This window comes from Nyctibius grandis, chromosome 11, assembly GCF_013368605.1.
Source record: "Nyctibius grandis isolate bNycGra1 chromosome 11, bNycGra1.pri, whole genome shotgun sequence".
Taxonomy (NCBI): domain Eukaryota; kingdom Metazoa; phylum Chordata; class Aves; order Nyctibiiformes; family Nyctibiidae; genus Nyctibius; species Nyctibius grandis.
Window position 1 is genome coordinate 4,289,133 of NC_090668.1, and position 18,684 is coordinate 4,307,816.

Here is an 18,684-nt window from a genome sequence, read left to right on the forward strand (position 1 = left end):
ACCTTGCAGAAAAAGAAGGTTGAGCAGCATCTCCAGAGGATGACTGAAATAACTGACACTCAGATTGAATCCAGGCCCTAATCAATTTTAGACTTCAACACGTCTGTAGAACACAGTGCAGACTTGATAGCAATGATGATTGCCATAGTAATCTTTCATTCAGTTGTAATCCTATCTATCAATATCATTCCATCCAGGCCCAAAAGTAATCAAAATTGAGGCTAAGAAAATGCTAATTCCAATCAGAGTGTACAGGAAAAGAATGGTTATTTATGCGCATATGAGGTTGATGACAACAACCTCTCCAAGGCTTTTGTTTGCTCGATTATCCCCTGGAGTGTTTCACTAGTCTCAGCTCTGAAAAGGTTTTTAAGGAGAGAAGTGAAGGGAGGAACACTTTCTTCCTGACAGAACGGAAAAGAAGAGTTGGTATATTCAGTTGGCTAAAAAAAAAGAAAAGAAGGAAAAAATGGAAATTATTTGGGGGGGAGGGTCTTTGCCAAAAAAAGGAGCTCTAATTCTTTTTTATTTTAAATGAGAAAATCAAGCTCTTAAAGAAAATGAAAATGGATACAAAACCTTGAGAAAAGAAAGATTTCTTAATTGGATTTTAATGTTAATGTAGTTTCAGGTAAGAAACAGTGTTGGCCTGAAAGGTTTGCTGATTGACACAGAAACGAGACACGCTTCTAATGTTTTCAGTTAGATGTTGGCAAATTGACTAAAAATTGGGGGTTTGAATGAATATGAGTTTAAAGGAAAATTTAAAATTAGATCTGTGGGAAGAAATGTGTAAGTCTTAGAATATGCTAGAATAAGTTGTCCAGATGTAAGATATTGGATGGATGTCCTTATATGTCCTTCACTGCTATTAGTGTCTGGTCACCTCTCTATAGCGCCTAAACATAGTGAGCAACATCAAAAAGGAGCTGCAGTCTGTATGGCAGAAGCTGAACTCCTGCTATTGTCAATGGAAAGAAATAGATAATTTCTTTAGATGATATAGATCATACAAAGTAGATATATAAAACATATTGGGCGGATTACAGTCCAAAGTGCTTACTTCTCTCTGTAGGCTGTAAGAGGAGTCTGAGGTGAGTGCCTTAGATGCAGGTGTTCCAAGTTAAGTGGCATTAATCCCGCTGAAGATGGTTCAAATAGATGCTGCTAAATCGGAATGCTAGATCTGGGAAGAGAGTGGGCTGAAAAAAACTACTGAAGTAGTAAGATAGGATGTGTTTAGGGAACCCCGGGGCTGAAGATTGCCCCTACCAGTCTGTGAAGGGTCATGGTTGGAATTTGTGTTGCCAAGGCATGGGCTTGAAGAATGCACCCCATTAATGCATTGCCAATACCTCTCCAAACTCCATGCATAGCTGGATGAAAACAGAGCTGACAAGAGTCCATGCAGAAGAAAAAGGAAGTAGATTTTCCTGTTCGGTTCCTTTGCTGGTATAGTCTTAACCACAGCATTGTGTCTAGTTTTGGCCACTGAATTTTATATTTTTTAGTATTTTTGTACTAAACAAATCCAGCCAAAGCCTCAGAAGTTTCGGAAAATGGGATTTGTAAGGAAATGAGAATGAGGTGATTCAGTACACATGAGAGGAAAATAAAAAAGAGCACTCTGACAAGCAGTAGGATTTATCTAAACTGTATTTTTCTGATTAGGAGTCTGGCAACTAAACTCTTTCTGAGTTCTCAGTGAGAAGAAATAGGTACTTCCACAAGAAAATTCATTCTGTCTGTTTTAGGATGAATTAAACTCCTTAAAAATTGGGAATCCTTCATTCTATCCATTGACAAGACTGAAGGGTGAAACAACTGGAAGGTGCTTATGTGTGTGTTTGGGGTTTTTTTGGCAGGGCAAAGATATGCTGAGGATAGTATAGATGTTCTTCATACTTATTTTCATTGGTGGAAGTTGGATTCTTTTTCAGCCTCCTGCAAATAAGAAAAATGTCTGCATTAAAGGTCGTGCTACATGTATATAGTTAATATGTAATATGGATCAATACATTTAGCAATGGAAATATGGCTGCTACTGTTGGAGCAATCAGACCAAATACTTCTTTTTTTTTCACAACAGAAAGGAATATGGCAAAACTTGTGATGGCATCTAATAAAAGAAGTTGATTTTTAATTTGATTGCACAGACTGGAAACATGTTAGAAAGTACCCGTGTGCCAGAGAAGCAGCACAGGCATTACTTCAGTTTTAAATGCTCTTCTCAGTACATGGACTAAAAGTAACGTGACTCTTAGTATGTGAGAAATTTGTCTAGAAATAAGGTGACAAGTCTGATAATGCAAAGACTTTTTTCCTCTTTGCTTCTGTATTCTGTGCATAAACTTTCATTATTTGAGTCTTAACTGTCAAAGTCTTCTTTGGTGCTAACATTTCCTCTTTTATCACTAGAACAAAAGTTATGACAAAGCAAGAGTGGAAAAACAAAACAGTTGTTACAGAGTTCATCCTCCTGGGATTTGGGAATGGCCCTGAACTGGATTCTCTTCTCTTCCTGATGTTCCTGTCAATCTACATTGCAACCCTAACTGGAAACATCTTCATCATTGTGCTGATCGTGGCTAATCAGCACCTTCACACACCAATGTACTTCTTCCTGGGCAATTTGGCCTGCTTGGAAATCTGCTGCAGCTCAGATATCTTGCCAAGGCTGTTGCTTAGCTATCTGGGTGGAGACAGAAGTATCTCAGTCAACGGATGTTTTACGCAATACTATTTCTTTGGTTGCTTGGCAGCTGCAGAGTGCTATCTCCTCTCAGTGATGTCCTATGACAGGTACCTAGCGGTGTGCAAACCCCTGCACTATGCATCCCATATGAACGGAAAGCTCTGTCTCCAGCTAGGTGCTGCATCATGGGTAAGTGGCTTTCTGTCGAACTCTATACTAACATTCCTGATCTCAAATTTAGTTTTCTGTGGGCCTAATGAAATTGAACATTTTTTCTGTGACTCATTCCCAATGATAAAACTCTCCTGTAGTGACACTCATGTGGCAGGACTTGTCACTTCTGTTGTGGCAGGTGTGTGCTCACTGCCTCCATTTCTGTTGACCTTCTCATCCTATCTCTACATCATTATCACAGTCATGAAAATTCCTTCTGCCACTGGAAGGAAAAAGGCCTTTTCCACTTGCTCCTCACATCTTATTGTGGTGATTCTGTTTTACTGGTCAATATTAACTGCCTACGTACTTCCTCATCACAATACCCAAATATCTCCAAACAAAGTCTTCTCTGTTTTTTATACCATTCTCACTCCCTTGGTCAATCCATTTATCTACAGTCTCAGAAACAAAGAAGTAAGGGAAACTCTGAGAAAACGGACAAGCAAATTGATGGCTTTCAGAGGGTTGTTTTCTGTTAAAAAAAAAGAAAAGGGGTAATAATCCTTAATGAGTTACAGGTTCAGACACAACTACATGGCATGTGTATATAAATAATTTTATAAAGCTTGGAAATATATAGCCGTACATCTTAAAAGTGAATAAGCAGAGACACAAAATGGGTAAATAATCTTACTATCACTTGCAGGGTGGTACGGAGAAAGAACATGAATATGTAGTGAACACTGTAACGTAAGCAAAATAAATCCATGAATGTCATTGTATGTGTATTATTGCACATGATACCTTCTTGCCTGCCTGCTTGCTTTCTTTTTCCTCACTACAGCCAAAATCCAGTTCAGAATAAGTTGAAACTCTATTTATAGTGCATAGACCATTTCTTTATTAATGTTATGTTCTGGATTACTCTTAGTTTTTACACCCACGGTGTAGATGTCTACATCCAAGATAGCCATCTGTACTCCACTGATTGCAAATGAAGAGAGTGAGAAACATTGCTTCGATGTGGTTCATCTGATCTATCTTGGATGTCTGATTTTGGTTAATATAAACCATGCTCTAGAAGGGTTCAGTTCAATATACTGAAGAACTGCAAGCTCATAAAGAAGAACACGCAAAGTAGACATCCAGTCTAAAATTAATTGAATGCTATCAATATTTGGACTGACAATTAAAACCGTAAAGTGAAAGCAAAACTCCCACAACAACATTGCAACAACTTCCAAAGAGGAACTCCCACTCTGTTGATGTTCAGTGGAGAGGACGGGAGATAAAGGGAAAGGACGATCTTTACCAACCTGAAATTAGTTAATTTTGGATGTGTAGCTTTATCCTCCTTGATAACAACTAGGAAATAGGAAGAGCTGTTTAGAAATCTTCCGTAGGTTGTGGAATTGTGATTGCTATGTGTGTTCTTATATTTAACATGGTTAAAAAAACCAAAAGAAATAGGGGTTAGCAAAGCTTCATACTTCACTAAAGTGTCTAGCAGTGCAATAAGCAGTGGAGAAGAGACAGCATAAGAACAGGGGTGGTCATCACAGTAAGGAAATACAGCTTTTGAGAGCAGTTAGCAGAGCCAGAAATGGCTAATGGGAAACATCTCTGAGGTCTGGAGGAGGGAATGACTGGAGAGAGGATTAGCTAAAATAGGAAGGATTAGGTACCACTTGCCACACAAAGCTGTATGAGACAGGAAAAGTTTTCTCATGCCTTGGCTAAGTTTAGGCAATTAATTAGAGCTCCAAACTCAAGAATACACATCTATCTGTCCCATATCATATATCTACAGTAGGCCAAATTAACCAGGCCTAGAAATGTCTATATTGCTTTATTAACTATAATAGCTACCCATTAACACTTAGACATCTACAATACAAATTCTGCACGTGTGTTAGTCACCTGGTTTCCCAATATACTCACTAAATGGAAAAAGACATTTCTACAGTGTGACTTGTCAGCACATTTTGCACTTCTGAGCCTATGATGAATTACACCTTGCAAGTGTCTGTTCCTTTCCCTTGATAGATGTCTATAACAAATAGTCTGACTTGATTTGGGGTTCCTTTCTCTCCATCAAGACAGACTTGATTAATAATTCAAACCAGGCATCTAGCCAAGGGTGTTTTCCTCCTCCTGTTACCGTCATATGGAGAATCACACTTTGCTATTTAAACTTTATTTTTAATCTGAATTTTAACCTAATTATTGTTAACTTTATTGCTTCTACTCATGTAAGACTAAAAAAAAAACCTTTACTTTCATTAATTTGAATTGTTCACAGTCTGCTACAATACCCAGGGAGATGTTTTGTCTTCTGAGTATACTTGGTAACAAATCCAGAGAGAGGTTTCTCTCTCAGGAAGCAATGTAAGATAGCATGTAGTTCAGAACAGCTGAACCTCAGTCTGTCTTGGCGATCCTACAGGAAACTATTCACAGTCCTGAAGTGTTGCCCAAAAGGCAGAAAAAGGTATCCAGTATCTGAAACCATGAACAAAGGCATTATATCAGAAGCTCAGGATTGCTTCTCATGAAAATTGAGGTATACCAGTGTTTTCTGTACTATTTGGTAACGAAAATTGGCAAAAAAAAATGCTTATTAGTATAGATGGCTCAAGGAAAAAAAAGTAATTTAATGTTTTTAAAGAGTAGAAAAGAATCCATCTGAGAACTCCAGATGTCTGCAATGTACACAGTGATGTCTGAGCTATATGTTAAGACTCTCATAGAGATGTAAGAGAATTAAGTACTCCTAGCAATCAGCTTATTTTAGATTACTTCTGAAGAATTAACAAAAATAACATCTAAGAGTTGTTGTTTCTATTCATAGATTGTAAGGGGAACGTAAATGAGTATCTCAGCCGTTGATGTTTGCCATATGGCTGTTTGCAGAAACAACACAAAAGCTTTTCTTGATCATTCAGGAAAACATGTCACTTGTAAAAATATGGATTTTTTTTTTTTTTTTTAAATCTCCTCCCTGCTCTGAAATGGGTCTTTTTTAAAGAAACAAAGTAGTTGCACAGCTTGGGAAAGGGAGGTGCTACCCACAACAGAGGACAATCAAGTTATAGAGTAATTCAGTAAACTGAACCCACCCAAACGCATGGATGCAGCAGAAGGTGCTGACGGAAATGGCTGATGACATTGCTAGACTGTTGTCATCTTTGACAAATTGGGGTAGTTTCACGGTGACAGAGAAAAAACAAATGGGGCTGTCTTCAAGAAGGCCAAGAAGAAAGATTTGAGGAATGTCAGCCTTACCTCAGCCTAGAGGAAGAATATGGGAAAACATTAGGATGGTATGGACCATCAAGGCTTTAACAGGTAGTGGTCAATAATCTGGATCTAGCTGGTAGCTGGCTGTAAGAGGCATTCTTCATGGGCTGATACTGGGACTATTGCTGTATCACATATTGATCAGTGACTGGGAAGATGTGATGGAGAACATCCTCAGGGGTTTACAGATGATAGATATTTGGGAATAGGGGAAGAGGGCCATACACAGGAACTTCATGAAGTTCAAGACAAATGCCAAGTCCTGGCGATGGCACAAAAGATGCATAGGTATAGATCGGGACTGACCACCTGAGGAGCATCTCTGCAGAAAAGGATGTGGGGCTCCTGGTGGATGGCAAGCTGGATATGAGCCAGAAGTGTGTCCCTGGAGAGGAGTAACCATCTAGCCAGATGTGTTAACAAGAGCTAGCCAGCTGATCAAAGGAACACACCCATTCCCCTCTGCTTGGCACTTGGAAGGCCACCTAGGGAGGAAGGTGTCCTGTTTCGGGATCCCTCTGTACCAAGAAAGAAATTGGTAAAATAGAAGAGAGTCCAGAAGAGGACCACGAAGATGATCAGAGGGAACACAGGTCAAGATGGTAACATACTGAAAGGGGTTGTGTTTTGTCACAATGCAGACTTGTAACTTCACTTTACTGTGAAGGAACATAGGAAGGTCAACCAGTGCTCATAATCAAAGTGCAGGTTGGAGGGTGCCTTAACTGCAGACTGTCAGCGACAACCTTTCCCAGATAATACTGCTTTCTTTGTGTCCTAATGAATGGCACCTGCAGAAAGTGACATCAAGATAACTGGATTAACTGAGGAATACAATCTATGTTTCTGACTTACCTTTGTAGCTCGTATAAAGACACGTAAACTAAGAAGGTGATTCAAATATTTACCTCGGATATGATTATCTACATTACAAATAACTAAATACAGACAGGTGGATTGCAGATTGTCTACGAGAGAAAAGTTTCTTACAATACTGAATTCATAAGCAATTGTCCAGTGGCACCAAATAAAGAACAATGATCATTTAAAAAAATCACAAAATCAGCAGGTCATTATTTTATATTTCAGAATTTATGAGAACAAATAGTAAAATATACGTTCTATCCATCCTTCAAGCTTCAAACATATGGCCGTACCATCAACAATTTTATTCTCCTTTATTTATTTCAAATCTGCATATACATATATACGTGCATGTGTGTGAAAACAGGGGAAAACATTCTTTCTTTCTAAACATAGAGCAGAGAAAGTAATTAGATTTCAGTTCTGTAGGAAATTAATTCGTATTTTGCACACAGAAAATAAAATTGGTGAATTGTTGATGAAAACATATTTCAGAAAATATCAGTTGAACTGAAATACGAAGTAGATATGGCAACATTTTAGCTTAATTAAAAAGGAAAACAGACAAACTAATGAAAATCCTAGCTCTTCTGCACTGAAGCTCATTGTCTTTTTTTATAACCTTGATTTTATCATGTGTTATTTTTTTTAATGTGAGTCTCAAAGTAGTATTTGCCCAACTATATTTGATTGTCCCACTTACTAAATAATGGAACCAGTTTCAGAGCAGCTCGCTATTTTTTTCTTCATTCCTGTAAAGTCTTTTCTTCTCATGTCTTCCTTGTTGGCTTACACAGGCTGTGTTGTTTCTCTGACATGGAAGCTGTTGAAGCACCAGGGGTCAGAAACCAGACCTACTTCACCTTGCAGGGGTTCTCCCACCTCGCCGCTCTTCAGGTCTTCCTCTTTGAGGGAATTCTTCTGATGTTCCTAGTCACAATGACAGGGAACTTTCTCATCATCATAGTTGCAACCACTGACCCTGCCTTGCACACCCCCATGTACTATTTTCTCAAAAACTTGGCTTTGATTGAAATTTGCTTTACACTAAACATAGTGCCCAAGATGCTTGTGGATTTGTTGTTGGAGAGAAAGGTCATCTCCTTTTCTGCCTGTGCCCTACAACTTTACTTTGTCATACTCTTCATCACTTCCGAGTGTTTCCTCTTGGGTGCCATGGCATATGACCGATACGTGGCTATATGCCATCCCTTGCACTATGCCATAACAATGAACAGGAGGGCGTGTCTTCATATGGTTGTAGCATGCTGGATTGCTGGTATTCCTCTTTCTGTAGGACTCACTGGTTGGCTATTTAGCTACCCCTTTTGTGGCTCAAAGGAGATTGAACATTTCTTCTGCGATATCACTCCCGTTCTGGATCTGGTCTGTTCAGACACATACTTATTCGAGCTGCTTGTGTTCATTGCTACTGTTACAATTGTTTTGATCCCATTTATCTTGATAGCAGCCTCTTACATCCAGATAATCCGTACCATCCTCCAAATGCCATCTGCCGAAGGAAGACGCAAAGCTTTTTCCACCTGCGTTGCTCACCTGGTGGTGGGGACACTGTTCTACTGCACAACTGGCTTGATACATTTAAAGCCGAAGTCCAGTCTACTGGCAAACAGCAGGAAACTGGTGGCTCTTTCTTACACAGTAGTAACTCCTATGCTGAACCCAATCATCTACAGCTTACGGAACAAAGAAGTAAAGCATGCTCTGAAGAAAACTTTTGGGAGAAGACAATTCTTTAGCAAGGTGCCTCTGCCTAGATAGTCTTATTGATTTTCCGAAAATTTTTCACACGTGAAAGGTTAAAAATCAAAGAATTCATGAATTCCTCAAAGTCTGTAAATGGTTTGGACATTTTAGCGTTAGCTGGAAAATACTGAGAAATTTACATAATCTGCATAATGAATAAATGTGTATATTTAATGTAACAGTCCAAAATATTACAGAGGCTACAGAAAGAAGCCATAAAATCTGTACATTAACTACAAAATGTTTAAGCCTTTTTCCCTTCTTCTACACGATGGTTAGCTTTCAAGCATGTATAAAATAAATCACTGCCATAATAATACATGACTCCAGCATATATAAACCTAACTTGTAGCAAAATTCCAGCAAAGTCAGAAAAAAACAGTTGTGCATATTTTCAGGAAAAATATGGCAACAGATTGCTGGCATGTTGATATAGTTCATCCCATGGTAATCTGTTCCTCTCACCAGAGAGTAAAGAGTCAGGAGAGAGATTCAGTTGACTGGATATAGGGATGGGATTCAGTTCAAGATTATGACATCCAGCCCTAGGTATCTATCCATAAGTCAGCACCGACGTGCCCATCAAAGTCAATGACAACATACTCAATATAATCAGCAGCATTTAAGGAGTGAACAACTGAGAGGAGCTTGGTTTGGCCACTTGGACACAGATACCTATCGCTGCTGGAAATGTCCTACATCATCTTATTCCGGTTCCAGAGCAAAAAAGTTTGAGTTTCTCGTAAGCCTGTATTATATCTGCCAACACAAATGTAGCAGACAATCCTGGGGACTGCAGGCAGCCAACAATGTCCCAAATCACACCTATATTGCTGCTTATTCAAGGGATGTGACCTGTGGTGTACCCCAAGGCCTGCAGCTGCCATACCAGAAGAGTGTCAGGAAACTGAATCCAGGGTACATGGCCCTGTATCCATTCTTTTTCTGGACAGATGAACATCTCCAGCTATGTGTGGGTGGTTAGGGATCCTGCTGCGTGATGTCACAGAATCACAGAATGTTTGAGGCTGGAAGGGACCTCTGGAGGTCATCTTGTCCAACCTCCCTGCTCAGGCAGGGTCAGCTAGAGCCAGTTGCCCAGGACCACATCCAGATGGCTTTCAAATATCTCCAAGGTGATCCCACAGGCTGACGGAAGTGGTTGCCACTCTTTGCAAACCAGTACCAGGAATAATTACTCAAGAACATCTCAAACCCATATCAGAGAGGTACAACTCCAGACCCATTTGTGCAGTATGGGAACACGGGTATGAAAGAAAACACAGTATTTCAGGATGCAGCAGTGGAGAGAAAAACATGAGGCACCTCCAGGAAGACTTGCCTTAAAAAAGACTCCTTGAGAAGGAGAATTTCCCTGGGCTGTCAGGCTGTGCCATGGGAAAAAGCCACCCACTATCAGTGGGAAGGCACTGCAGGAGGGTGAAGGACTGCTGGTCGGTGGACACTTGGGCTGGAAATGTGAGTACACACCTCTTTTCTGTGGCCTTGTCTCCGTGTCGCCTGGGCACTTTCTAATCAGCCTGGCCTGAACAGCGCGAGGGAAAGGAGGGGAGGGAGTGCTAGGACAAGCCCAAGACTGGGTAGGAAAAAGAAAGGTTAGGAGAACAGACATCATCTTTTGAGGCGGCTGCGTTGCTAATTAGGTGTCAAGATGTGTTGAGTAGCCAGAACATTCAGCAGGGACATTTGGGGAGAAGTGAGTTTCAGGTATGGAACTGGTAGGGGCTTTTGGGGAGGGAATGTGTTGGAGAAGGGAGAATTTACATGAAAAGGGTGGAAATTTGGGAGATTTCCCACATTTTAAACTGGAAATACAGGTCCTATCACTTCATCAAATGCTTTTCCATGTTGTGTGTCCATCTTCTGTCAGTCTTGAAAAGCAAAAATTGCAAGTATCTGCTATATGATATGTCCCCTAAGGTGGGGGCTGCTACTCCAACAAGTGGGAGAAGTGTGGAGGAACGGGGAACATCAGGAATTTCCCATGGGGAAGAGGCAGGGCAAGCACTGCAGTTCCAAGGCAAAGGTATGGGCAAGGGCTGCAAGAGCAAGCAGGTTTTCCCAGGTGCCACAGGTGAGCAGAGCATGTGGACACAGCTCTTGAGACAGAACAACACTGAGATGAGTGAGGGGACCCCTGGAAATCTCTAGTCCCACCTCATCCTCAAAGCAGGGTCAACTGTTGGGGTCAGACCACCTTATTCTGGACATCATACAGCTGGGTCTTGGAAACTTCCAAGGACAGAGGCTGCACAACTTCCTTGCATGACCTGCTCCACTGCTTGACTGTCTTTAAGTTCAAAAAGTATGTCCTTCTATGCCACCTGCACCTTCTGCAGCAGCCCAGTTCTTGGACTGAGACATGGCTCAAATGTGAGAGGTCCTTCTCTCTGAGCATAGCCCCGGTACACACCTCAGTACCCCCACAGGGCAAGGTACAGACTCTCACCACACAGGCAGCAAGTGCCCCATGAGCTACGCTAGCTAATACCTCTATTAAGTCCTTGTTGGGTGCTTGGGTGACCTCCTTGGACTATCAAGACAAAGCATTTGTGAGACAGTGTGTTGCTGTTGCTTGTCCCATTGCCCTAGCAGGTCCTGCACACCAAGGTGGCTTAAGCAGACAAGGACCAGGGGACAGAGCTGTTGCTTGTGACAGGCCTGACTTTGGCACTAGCACAAGGTCTGGCTGGTGCCCCACTGACTGGATGATAGCAGTCAAGACCATCAATAAAACCCAACAAGATGCCTGAAGCAGAGATGTGCTACAAGGCAGGAACATCTTGATAGGGTTAGCAACTCTTGGGGACTGTCATCCCAGCACACAATAAGAGGAAAGGGCTTAGCCAAAAGACCTGTGTACCACTGATGTGACATAACACCAACCCCCAGGAAGTCCACCTCACCTCCTTGCAACCATTAGAAATGGGCTGTGGGAGTGAAGAGGGAGGAGGACAGGTAGTCATTGCCAGGAACCCACCACGAGGCCAAACAGGCTCCGTGCCAGCTAAGCATGTGGGTAACAACAAGTCTACAACTACCTGAAGGGAGGTTGTAGTGGGGTAGGAGTCGGCCTCTTCTCCCGGGCTACTAGCGACAGGACAAGAGGACACAGCCTCAAGCTTCACCAGGGGAGGTTCAGGTTGGACATGAGGAAGCATTTCTTCTCAGAAAGGGTCATTAGCCATTGGAAGGGGCTGCCCAGGGAGGTGGTGGAGTCATCATCTCTGAAGGGATTTAAGAAAAGCCTGGACATGGCACTTAGTGCCATGGTCTAGTTGACATGGTGGTGTCAGGGCAATGGTTGGACTCGATGATCCCAGAGGGCTCTTCCAACCTGGTTGATTCTGTGACAGCCTCAGCTTCTCCTCCAAAACAAGGAGCCAAATCGCAGCGCTGACAGGGTGTCCTTTTGTGCCCGAGTCTTGCTCCATGGAGCTGGTATGAATACACTGACGCCATCTGAGGAGGGTACAAGGTATGTTATGTGCCGAGTAGCCCAGGTCCCAGGCTTTATGTTCTCTTTTGGTTGTTTTTTTTTTCCAAAAATACTTAAATCTTCCAGCTGCCAGCAGTTTTGCAAACCAGGCCCCCACATTTGTGAGAAACTTGTGCAAAACCGTACCCGCCTTCATTCTTTTACATTCCCCACAGGATACTTGCCTGTTTGCCCAAAAACTGATGCACAGGCTGTTATAGCCAACAGGTGAACGGCAGCTCCTGTGGGGCTGGCTGAAAAAATAGAAGATCCTGGACGGGTTTTTTCCTCTGTTCAGCTTTCAGCAACACGGTGGGGGACTCCGCAGTCCCCAGGAGAAGGTCAAAGCTCTTAGAGCAGACGGGACAGCCACACACCGTTCATAGTCACCAAGCCTGGGGGGGACAGCAGGGCTGTTAACGTCACCTCGCAGGGGATGCGCGTGCTGCTGGGATGAGGGTACCGTCCATCACCGCTCCCCCAGCCCCACAGGACCAGGGTGCGGGCAGGGCCCCCCACGGGAGCACCCCCCAGGACCGGGGTGCGGGCAGGGCCCCCCACGGGAGCACCCCCCAGGGCCGGGGTGCGGGCAGGGCCCCCCACGGGAGCACCCCCCAGGGCCGGGGTGTGGGCAGGGCCCCCCACGGGAGCACCCCCCAGGGCCGGGGTGAGGGCAGGGCCCCCCACGGGAGCACCCCCCAGGGCCGGGGTGAGGGCAGGGCCCCCCACGGGAGCACCCCCCAGGGCCGGGGTGTGGGCAGGGCCCCCCACGGGAGCACCCCCCAGGGCCGGGGCGGGGAGGATGGATGGGGACATGTACACGGAGTTGCCCCACGGGGGCAGCAGAGTGGCGCAGCGGAAGCGTGCTGGGCCCATAACCCAGAAGTCGATGGATCGAAACCATCCTCTGCTAAATGCTTTGTTTATTGCCCCCCGCCCCAACCCTTTTCGCGCAGGCGGCCCCCAAATCCCCCGTGCGGGGAACCGGAGGGCAGTTGGGGGGGGCGCGGAAAATGTTTATACGAGGCGGCCGGTTAGCTCAGTCGGTTAGAGCGTGGTGCTAATAACGCCAAGGTCGCGGGTTCGATCCCCGTACGGGCCAAGCCTGACCTTTCCTTATTTTTTTTTTTTATCCCTCCGTTTTGTCTCGCCCAGCACCGGGCAGCGATCGCGCAGAGACACGCAGGGCCCTTCGCCGGAGCCGCCCAACTCGGGGTGTGCAGGAAGGCAGGCTAAAAATTAAGAAAATAAACCCGGAGGCAAAAAAAAACCTGGGTGGGGGGCGGAAAAAATGGTTAGCAGAGGATGGTTTCGATCCATCGACCTCTGGGTTATGGGCCCAGCACGCTTCCGCTGCGCCACTCTGCTCTATGGCAGACGTGCCCCCGCACTGGCTATATCAAGGGTCCTCCCTGGCTGCCGTTGGTGACGTCCCTGAGGGGGTCCTGCCCTCACCCCCAGCCCCGGGGGAGCTTCACCCTTTACTCCCTCCCCACCCCTTCTTTTGCAGGTTTTCTTTCGTATTCGAGGACAAACCACGCCGCAGCCAACAGCACACGTTTAAACAGTGGAGGATTGTCAAAGAAAAGAGCTTTGCACAGAAAGTCAGTGACCGGTCAGCGTGCAAGACGTGCACCTGATTAAGCATCCTAATAGTGTCACGAATGAGATCGAGCGGAATGCACAAAATACATCATCACCATCATCACCATCGCAGCTTGCTGCGCTGGAGGGGAGACCGAGGTTGCTGCTCATCTGGGAGCTCACTGGTCCTCATGCCAGCTGGCCTCTTGGGAGAGGTTTCCCTTACCCCACGCTGTCTCTCTCTCTCTCTCCTTAATTTTTGCCCGTAATAAATGTTCATCATTAAAACCAGCGTATGCCATCAGCTACAGACACTGCTAGCAGTGTCCCTGCGAGCCTGTACCAGTATCCTTCACGTAACACCAGTGTGATGTTTGGCTCAGTGCCACCAAATCCAGCAGCCCAACATGGCCGAGGCTGCCGGGGCTCCTGGTCCCCAGCTTCAGCCAGCAGCGAGGCTGAGCGTGTACCCCCAGGAGGCGCGTACACACATACCCCCCACGTTGGTAGGTACGTAGGTAGGTAGATAGATGCTACACAGCCCCTTTCATATCCTTATCCCTCTATTTTCCCACATTCGTGGTTCCCCAAACCACCTTTATCCCTCCTTTCCCCCAGCTTTGGTTCTTCCTCCTGAACATCCCATAATAAGTCCTGTACAATCTCAAACTGCTCTTCCTCTGCATCCCATAATGTGTCCCCCACCCCTAGGCAGTCACCCTCCTCAGTCCAAGAGGTGATCTGGAGAGATGCCCTTGTTGACCACTGTGATGGGTGCCACCTCCCGGCCCATGGACAGCCTTGGAAGCAGCCAGGTCAGGGGCTCACTGGCGCTGTGGAGGTTCCCAGGGTTCCTTCACCTCTCGTTGTTCCTCTGCTCCTCGTTGTTCGTGGAGAAGAGCCTTTAATCACATAACCTAATGTTGTCCCATGGGGTGGTGGGGGTCCTGCCTGCATCCCAGCCCTGGGGGATGCTCCTGCGGAGAAGCCTGTCTGCATCCACCAGCCCCAAGGGATGAGCCCATGGAGGATGTCCTGCAAAGGCCACCCCACAGAGGCCCAACGACAGATCTCCTTCCCAACACACCCGTTCTTTCTGCAACATGCCAGGTCTGATCCCTCCGTCTCCCCCAACTGCAGCAGTTTTGGGAGGGAACTAGGCAGGAAAGACCAGCGTTAGCCCCTGCCCCTACCAGCCCTGGCATCTCTTGCTCCTCTCCATGCCAGCCATGACAGCTCTGACTCACCCTGCCACCTCCCATCCCATCCTACATCCTGTCCTGTCTCTTCCAGAGTGCCCCTTGCACCAGCCTCGGGGGACCCACAGCCCCCAGCACTGCCAGGGCTGGCACCCCCTCGGCCCCTGGTACGCCAGGACCCTGAGGCTGAGGTGCCATGGTGGATGGTCCCTGCCCCAAGGTGCTGCACCCCAGCCAGGCCCCAGCTGCTGCACCTCGCTGCAGCCCTACAGGGGCACCTGCAGCTTTGCAGGGCCTGGAGGAAACGAGGATGACGTTGTGAAAGGGGTCAGACATGGGCTTGGGGATCAGACACATGGATGTGGTGGTAAGGGAGAGGTGTCAGGGATGCAGCCGGAGCTCAGGCATGGCATGCAGCTCTGGGTCATCAGCATGGACTGCTCCTGAGCTTGGAGGTGATCCTTGCATATCAAGCTCCTTTCTTGGACACCTCTTCCCTCCAGGGCCTTATCCCATGGGACTGCTTCAAGCAGATTCCTAAAAAGGTCAAAGTCTGCTCTCCTGAAGTTCAGTGTTGTGATCCTGATTTTTGCCCGTCTACCTCCCCTCAGGACCTTGAACTCCACCATATCATGGTCACTTCAGCCAAGGCTGCCTTTGACCTTCACATCCCTAGCGAGCCCTTCCTTGACGGTGAGCACGAGGTCCAGCAGCCACCTCTCCTCATTGGCTCCCCCGTCACTTGGGTCAGGAAGTTGCCATCAGCGCTCTCCATGATCCTCCTGGATTGCTTATGCCCTGCTGTGTTGTCCTACCAGCACATATCAGGGTGGTTGAAGTCGCCCATGAGGACCAGGGTCTGTGAATGTGAGGTCGTCTCCAGCTGTTTGTAGGCAGCCTCATCCATTTCTTCTTCCTGGTCAGGTGGCCTACAGCAGACATCCACTACAACATCCCATACTGCTCTGCTCTTTAGTCCCGACCCATAAGCTCTCTGTTGGCTGCTCACCCATTCCCAGGCAGAGCTCCAGGCACTTCAGCTGCTGCCTCACATAAAGGACAACTCCCCCTCCTCGTCTTCCCAGCCTGTCCCTCCTAAAGAGCCTGTGTCCCTCCACCACAACAATTCAGTCATGCAAGCCATCCCACGTCTCCACGCTCCCAACAAGGCTGCACACAGATCTCCAGTTCCTTGTCTTTATTCCCCATGCTGTGTGCATTAGCATACGGGCATGTTGGAGGCAGCCCAACATGCTGATAGCCCAGAAATGGTTTGGGGAATTTCTCCATAGTGGTGCCTTGTAGATGAAGATGACCCTGCTTAAGCCCCATTTTGCTGATTTTGTGTTCCTTTTTGTTCACCTCACTCCAGACCCTTTGCTTGTCAGCCCTGTCCACCACTCCTATACCCTTGACTACGGCCTCCCCAAGCTCTGTAATCATGTTTGATGCTCTCCAGGTTGCCCTTGGGAGTATCACTGGTGCCCACATGGAAGAACAGCCATGGGCGATAGTCAGAGGGTCAGACAAGCTTTGGCAGTCTCTCCACACCACCCCAGATCTGGGCCTCCAGAAAGCAGCACACTCCTCTAGAGAACAAGCCAAGTCGTACCCTGCAGCAAGGAGTCACCCATATGAAGTCCTCCTGGTGGTCTTGCATATGGTTAGGGTCAGTTAGCCCAGACAGTTAATTTGAAAGCACACCCACCTCCTCCTCACCTTTGAGGACAGTGAACCTGTTCCACTGCTGCAAGCCTTCAGGTAGAGCAAGAGCCTTCCTCTTGGTGCCCCAAGTCACCAGCTTCCAGCCCTTGCCTTCCTCATAGTTTCCTCTTATGATCTGCTAGGGACAGACTCTGCTTGTCGCCCCCCTGCAGCTGAGGTCCAGGGATCTTGAAGTGCAGGGTCTGAGAAGGTCCTGTCTACCTCTTTCTCATGCTCTCTCATGTTCCTTAGCCTGCAGACTTCCACCTGTAACTCCTCCACTTAGTAACACAGGTCTTCAACACCGCATCCCCAAGCAGGAAAGAAGACCAGCCAGCCTCAGGCAGAGGCCCCAGGCACTCCCAGCAGCCTGGGACTGCAGGGCTTCATCCACCATCCAAAACACCGTCTGAGTTGAAGCTTCTGCCCTGGCAGGGACAGCTACTGCAACAGCTGCTGGAGAATGTGCCCTCTGGTGTGTCACCATCACACCTGAGAACATTTAGGCTGGTCTGAACCAAAATGAAGTCCCCTTCTTTGCACCCTTCTGCATCGGTTAGCTGCGCTCTCAACTGAGATGCAGCTCAGCCGATTTTCCATTCATCCTGTAGTCCACCCATCCAGGCTTACCTCCTCAGTGAGGCCACGGGGTCACTCTGGGAGACTCAGGGAGACTGAAAGTCTTCCTGAAGTCAAGGAGAATTATTTCCACTGTTTTACATCATCCACCAAGCCAGTTATCACACCACAGAAAGTGGCCAGGTTGGACAAAAGAGCACAGAGGAGAACCCCTTAGATCAAGGTGCTCCAAAAGCTCCAAAGCAACACCAGCTCCAGGGGTGCCTCACCTGCTGCAGATGGTTTGAAGGACCAGGATATAAAAGCATGTACTGAGGACTTCTGTTCAGCTATGCAGTAGGCAAAGGAGACCAGAACAGCCTGCCCAGGAAAACTGGACATCAGGAAAGAAGAAACACTCATCTGCAGCTTGAGGAGTGTGCAGGTGATCTCAGGAGGATGTGGTAGGGGCTTGGAGACAAGTGGGTAGGTACAACGTAGGAGGTATCCCAAGCTGCAGAGGCATAAATAAAAGAAATGCAGGTATGAAACTAGTGAAAGACGGAGACAGTGAACACACAGACAAGAACCGTTTTTGTTAGGTACTCTTTATGCTCAAGAAAGGTCAATATACTGCACCAAGGAGGTTTCAATCGCATCTCAAGTCTGCTCACCCCTGGTCTAGGGACAAAGAGCACCAATAATGATTCTTCTAAGAGAAAACACAGCCCTTCAGCTGCCCTTTTTCACCACCAAATTCAACTTGCAGCTTCCCAGTTGGTGTGGTATAGTTTGGGCTTTGGGCTATGGGTTTTTTTGTGGGGGGAGATGTGGGGGAGTAGGTGCACTTTCTTACAAGATCAGAGCAGGAGATACCCAGACCTTGCAAACCCAAGAAAAAGCAGCTCTATCACATTTGAATGCCTTTCCTACAGCAGAGCTTCAAGGTGTGCCACTGCAAGCTGTGAACTACTTGACTCCCATTTCTAACTCTCACCCTTGAAAAATTCTCATCTCCACAGATGGGTGTATTGGGTTTACATGGCAAGGGGGGGGTGCTGCAGGGGTGGCCTCAGCTGAGCAATCACCAAAGCTGGTGGCACCTCTGTAAAAGCACATTTAAGAAAGGGGAAAACACTGCCCAGAGTGATGAAAGAAAATATCCAAGAAACAATCCCACCAACACCAAGGGCGGAGCAGAGTGGCAGGAGGTACTCCTGGCGCTGAAGCAGATTCCCCTGCAGCCCGTGGAGGACACCATGACGGAGCAGGTTGTCCCCTGCAGCCTGTGGAGAGGACCACAGTGCAGCAGATACCCACAGGGGCCCCTGCCAGAGCAAGTGGGTATTCCCTGAAGG

General features: G+C 46.4%; 2 protein-coding genes and 2 non-coding genes across 4 annotated transcripts; 3 read left to right on the plus strand and 1 right to left on the minus strand.

Annotated features, from left to right (window-relative positions):
• The first annotated feature begins 2,428 nt into the window (after window positions 1-2,428).
• On the plus strand, window positions 2,429-3,409 carry LOC137668916 (olfactory receptor 5AP2-like). Its single transcript, XM_068410730.1, has one exon. It carries the CDS (start codon window positions 2,429-2,431, stop codon window positions 3,407-3,409), a length of 981 nt encoding a protein of 326 aa, XP_068266831.1.
• Window positions 3,410-7,831: 4,422 nt separating this feature from the next.
• Window positions 7,832-8,797, plus strand: LOC137668917 (olfactory receptor 10A7-like). The gene has a single exon (XM_068410731.1). It carries the CDS (start codon window positions 7,832-7,834, stop codon window positions 8,795-8,797), a length of 966 nt encoding a protein of 321 aa, XP_068266832.1.
• Window positions 8,798-13,309: 4,512 nt separating this feature from the next.
• TRNAI-AAU (transfer RNA isoleucine (anticodon AAU)) lies at window positions 13,310-13,383 on the plus strand. Its single transcript has one exon. It is a non-coding gene; the product is annotated as a tRNA-Ile (tRNA).
• Window positions 13,384-13,577: 194 nt separating this feature from the next.
• TRNAM-CAU (transfer RNA methionine (anticodon CAU)) lies at window positions 13,578-13,649 on the minus strand. The gene has a single exon. It is a non-coding gene; the product is annotated as a tRNA-Met (tRNA).
• Between the last annotated feature and the right edge of the window lie 5,035 nt (window positions 13,650-18,684).

Bases quoted from the DNA above. Each gene is read 5' to 3' on its own strand.
- LOC137668916 (XM_068410730.1), top strand. From the start codon at position 2,429: ATGACAAAGCAAGAGTGGAAAAACAAAACAGTTGTTACAGAGTTCATC.
- LOC137668917 (XM_068410731.1), top strand. From the start codon at position 7,832: ATGGAAGCTGTTGAAGCACCAGGGGTCAGAAACCAGACCTACTTCACC.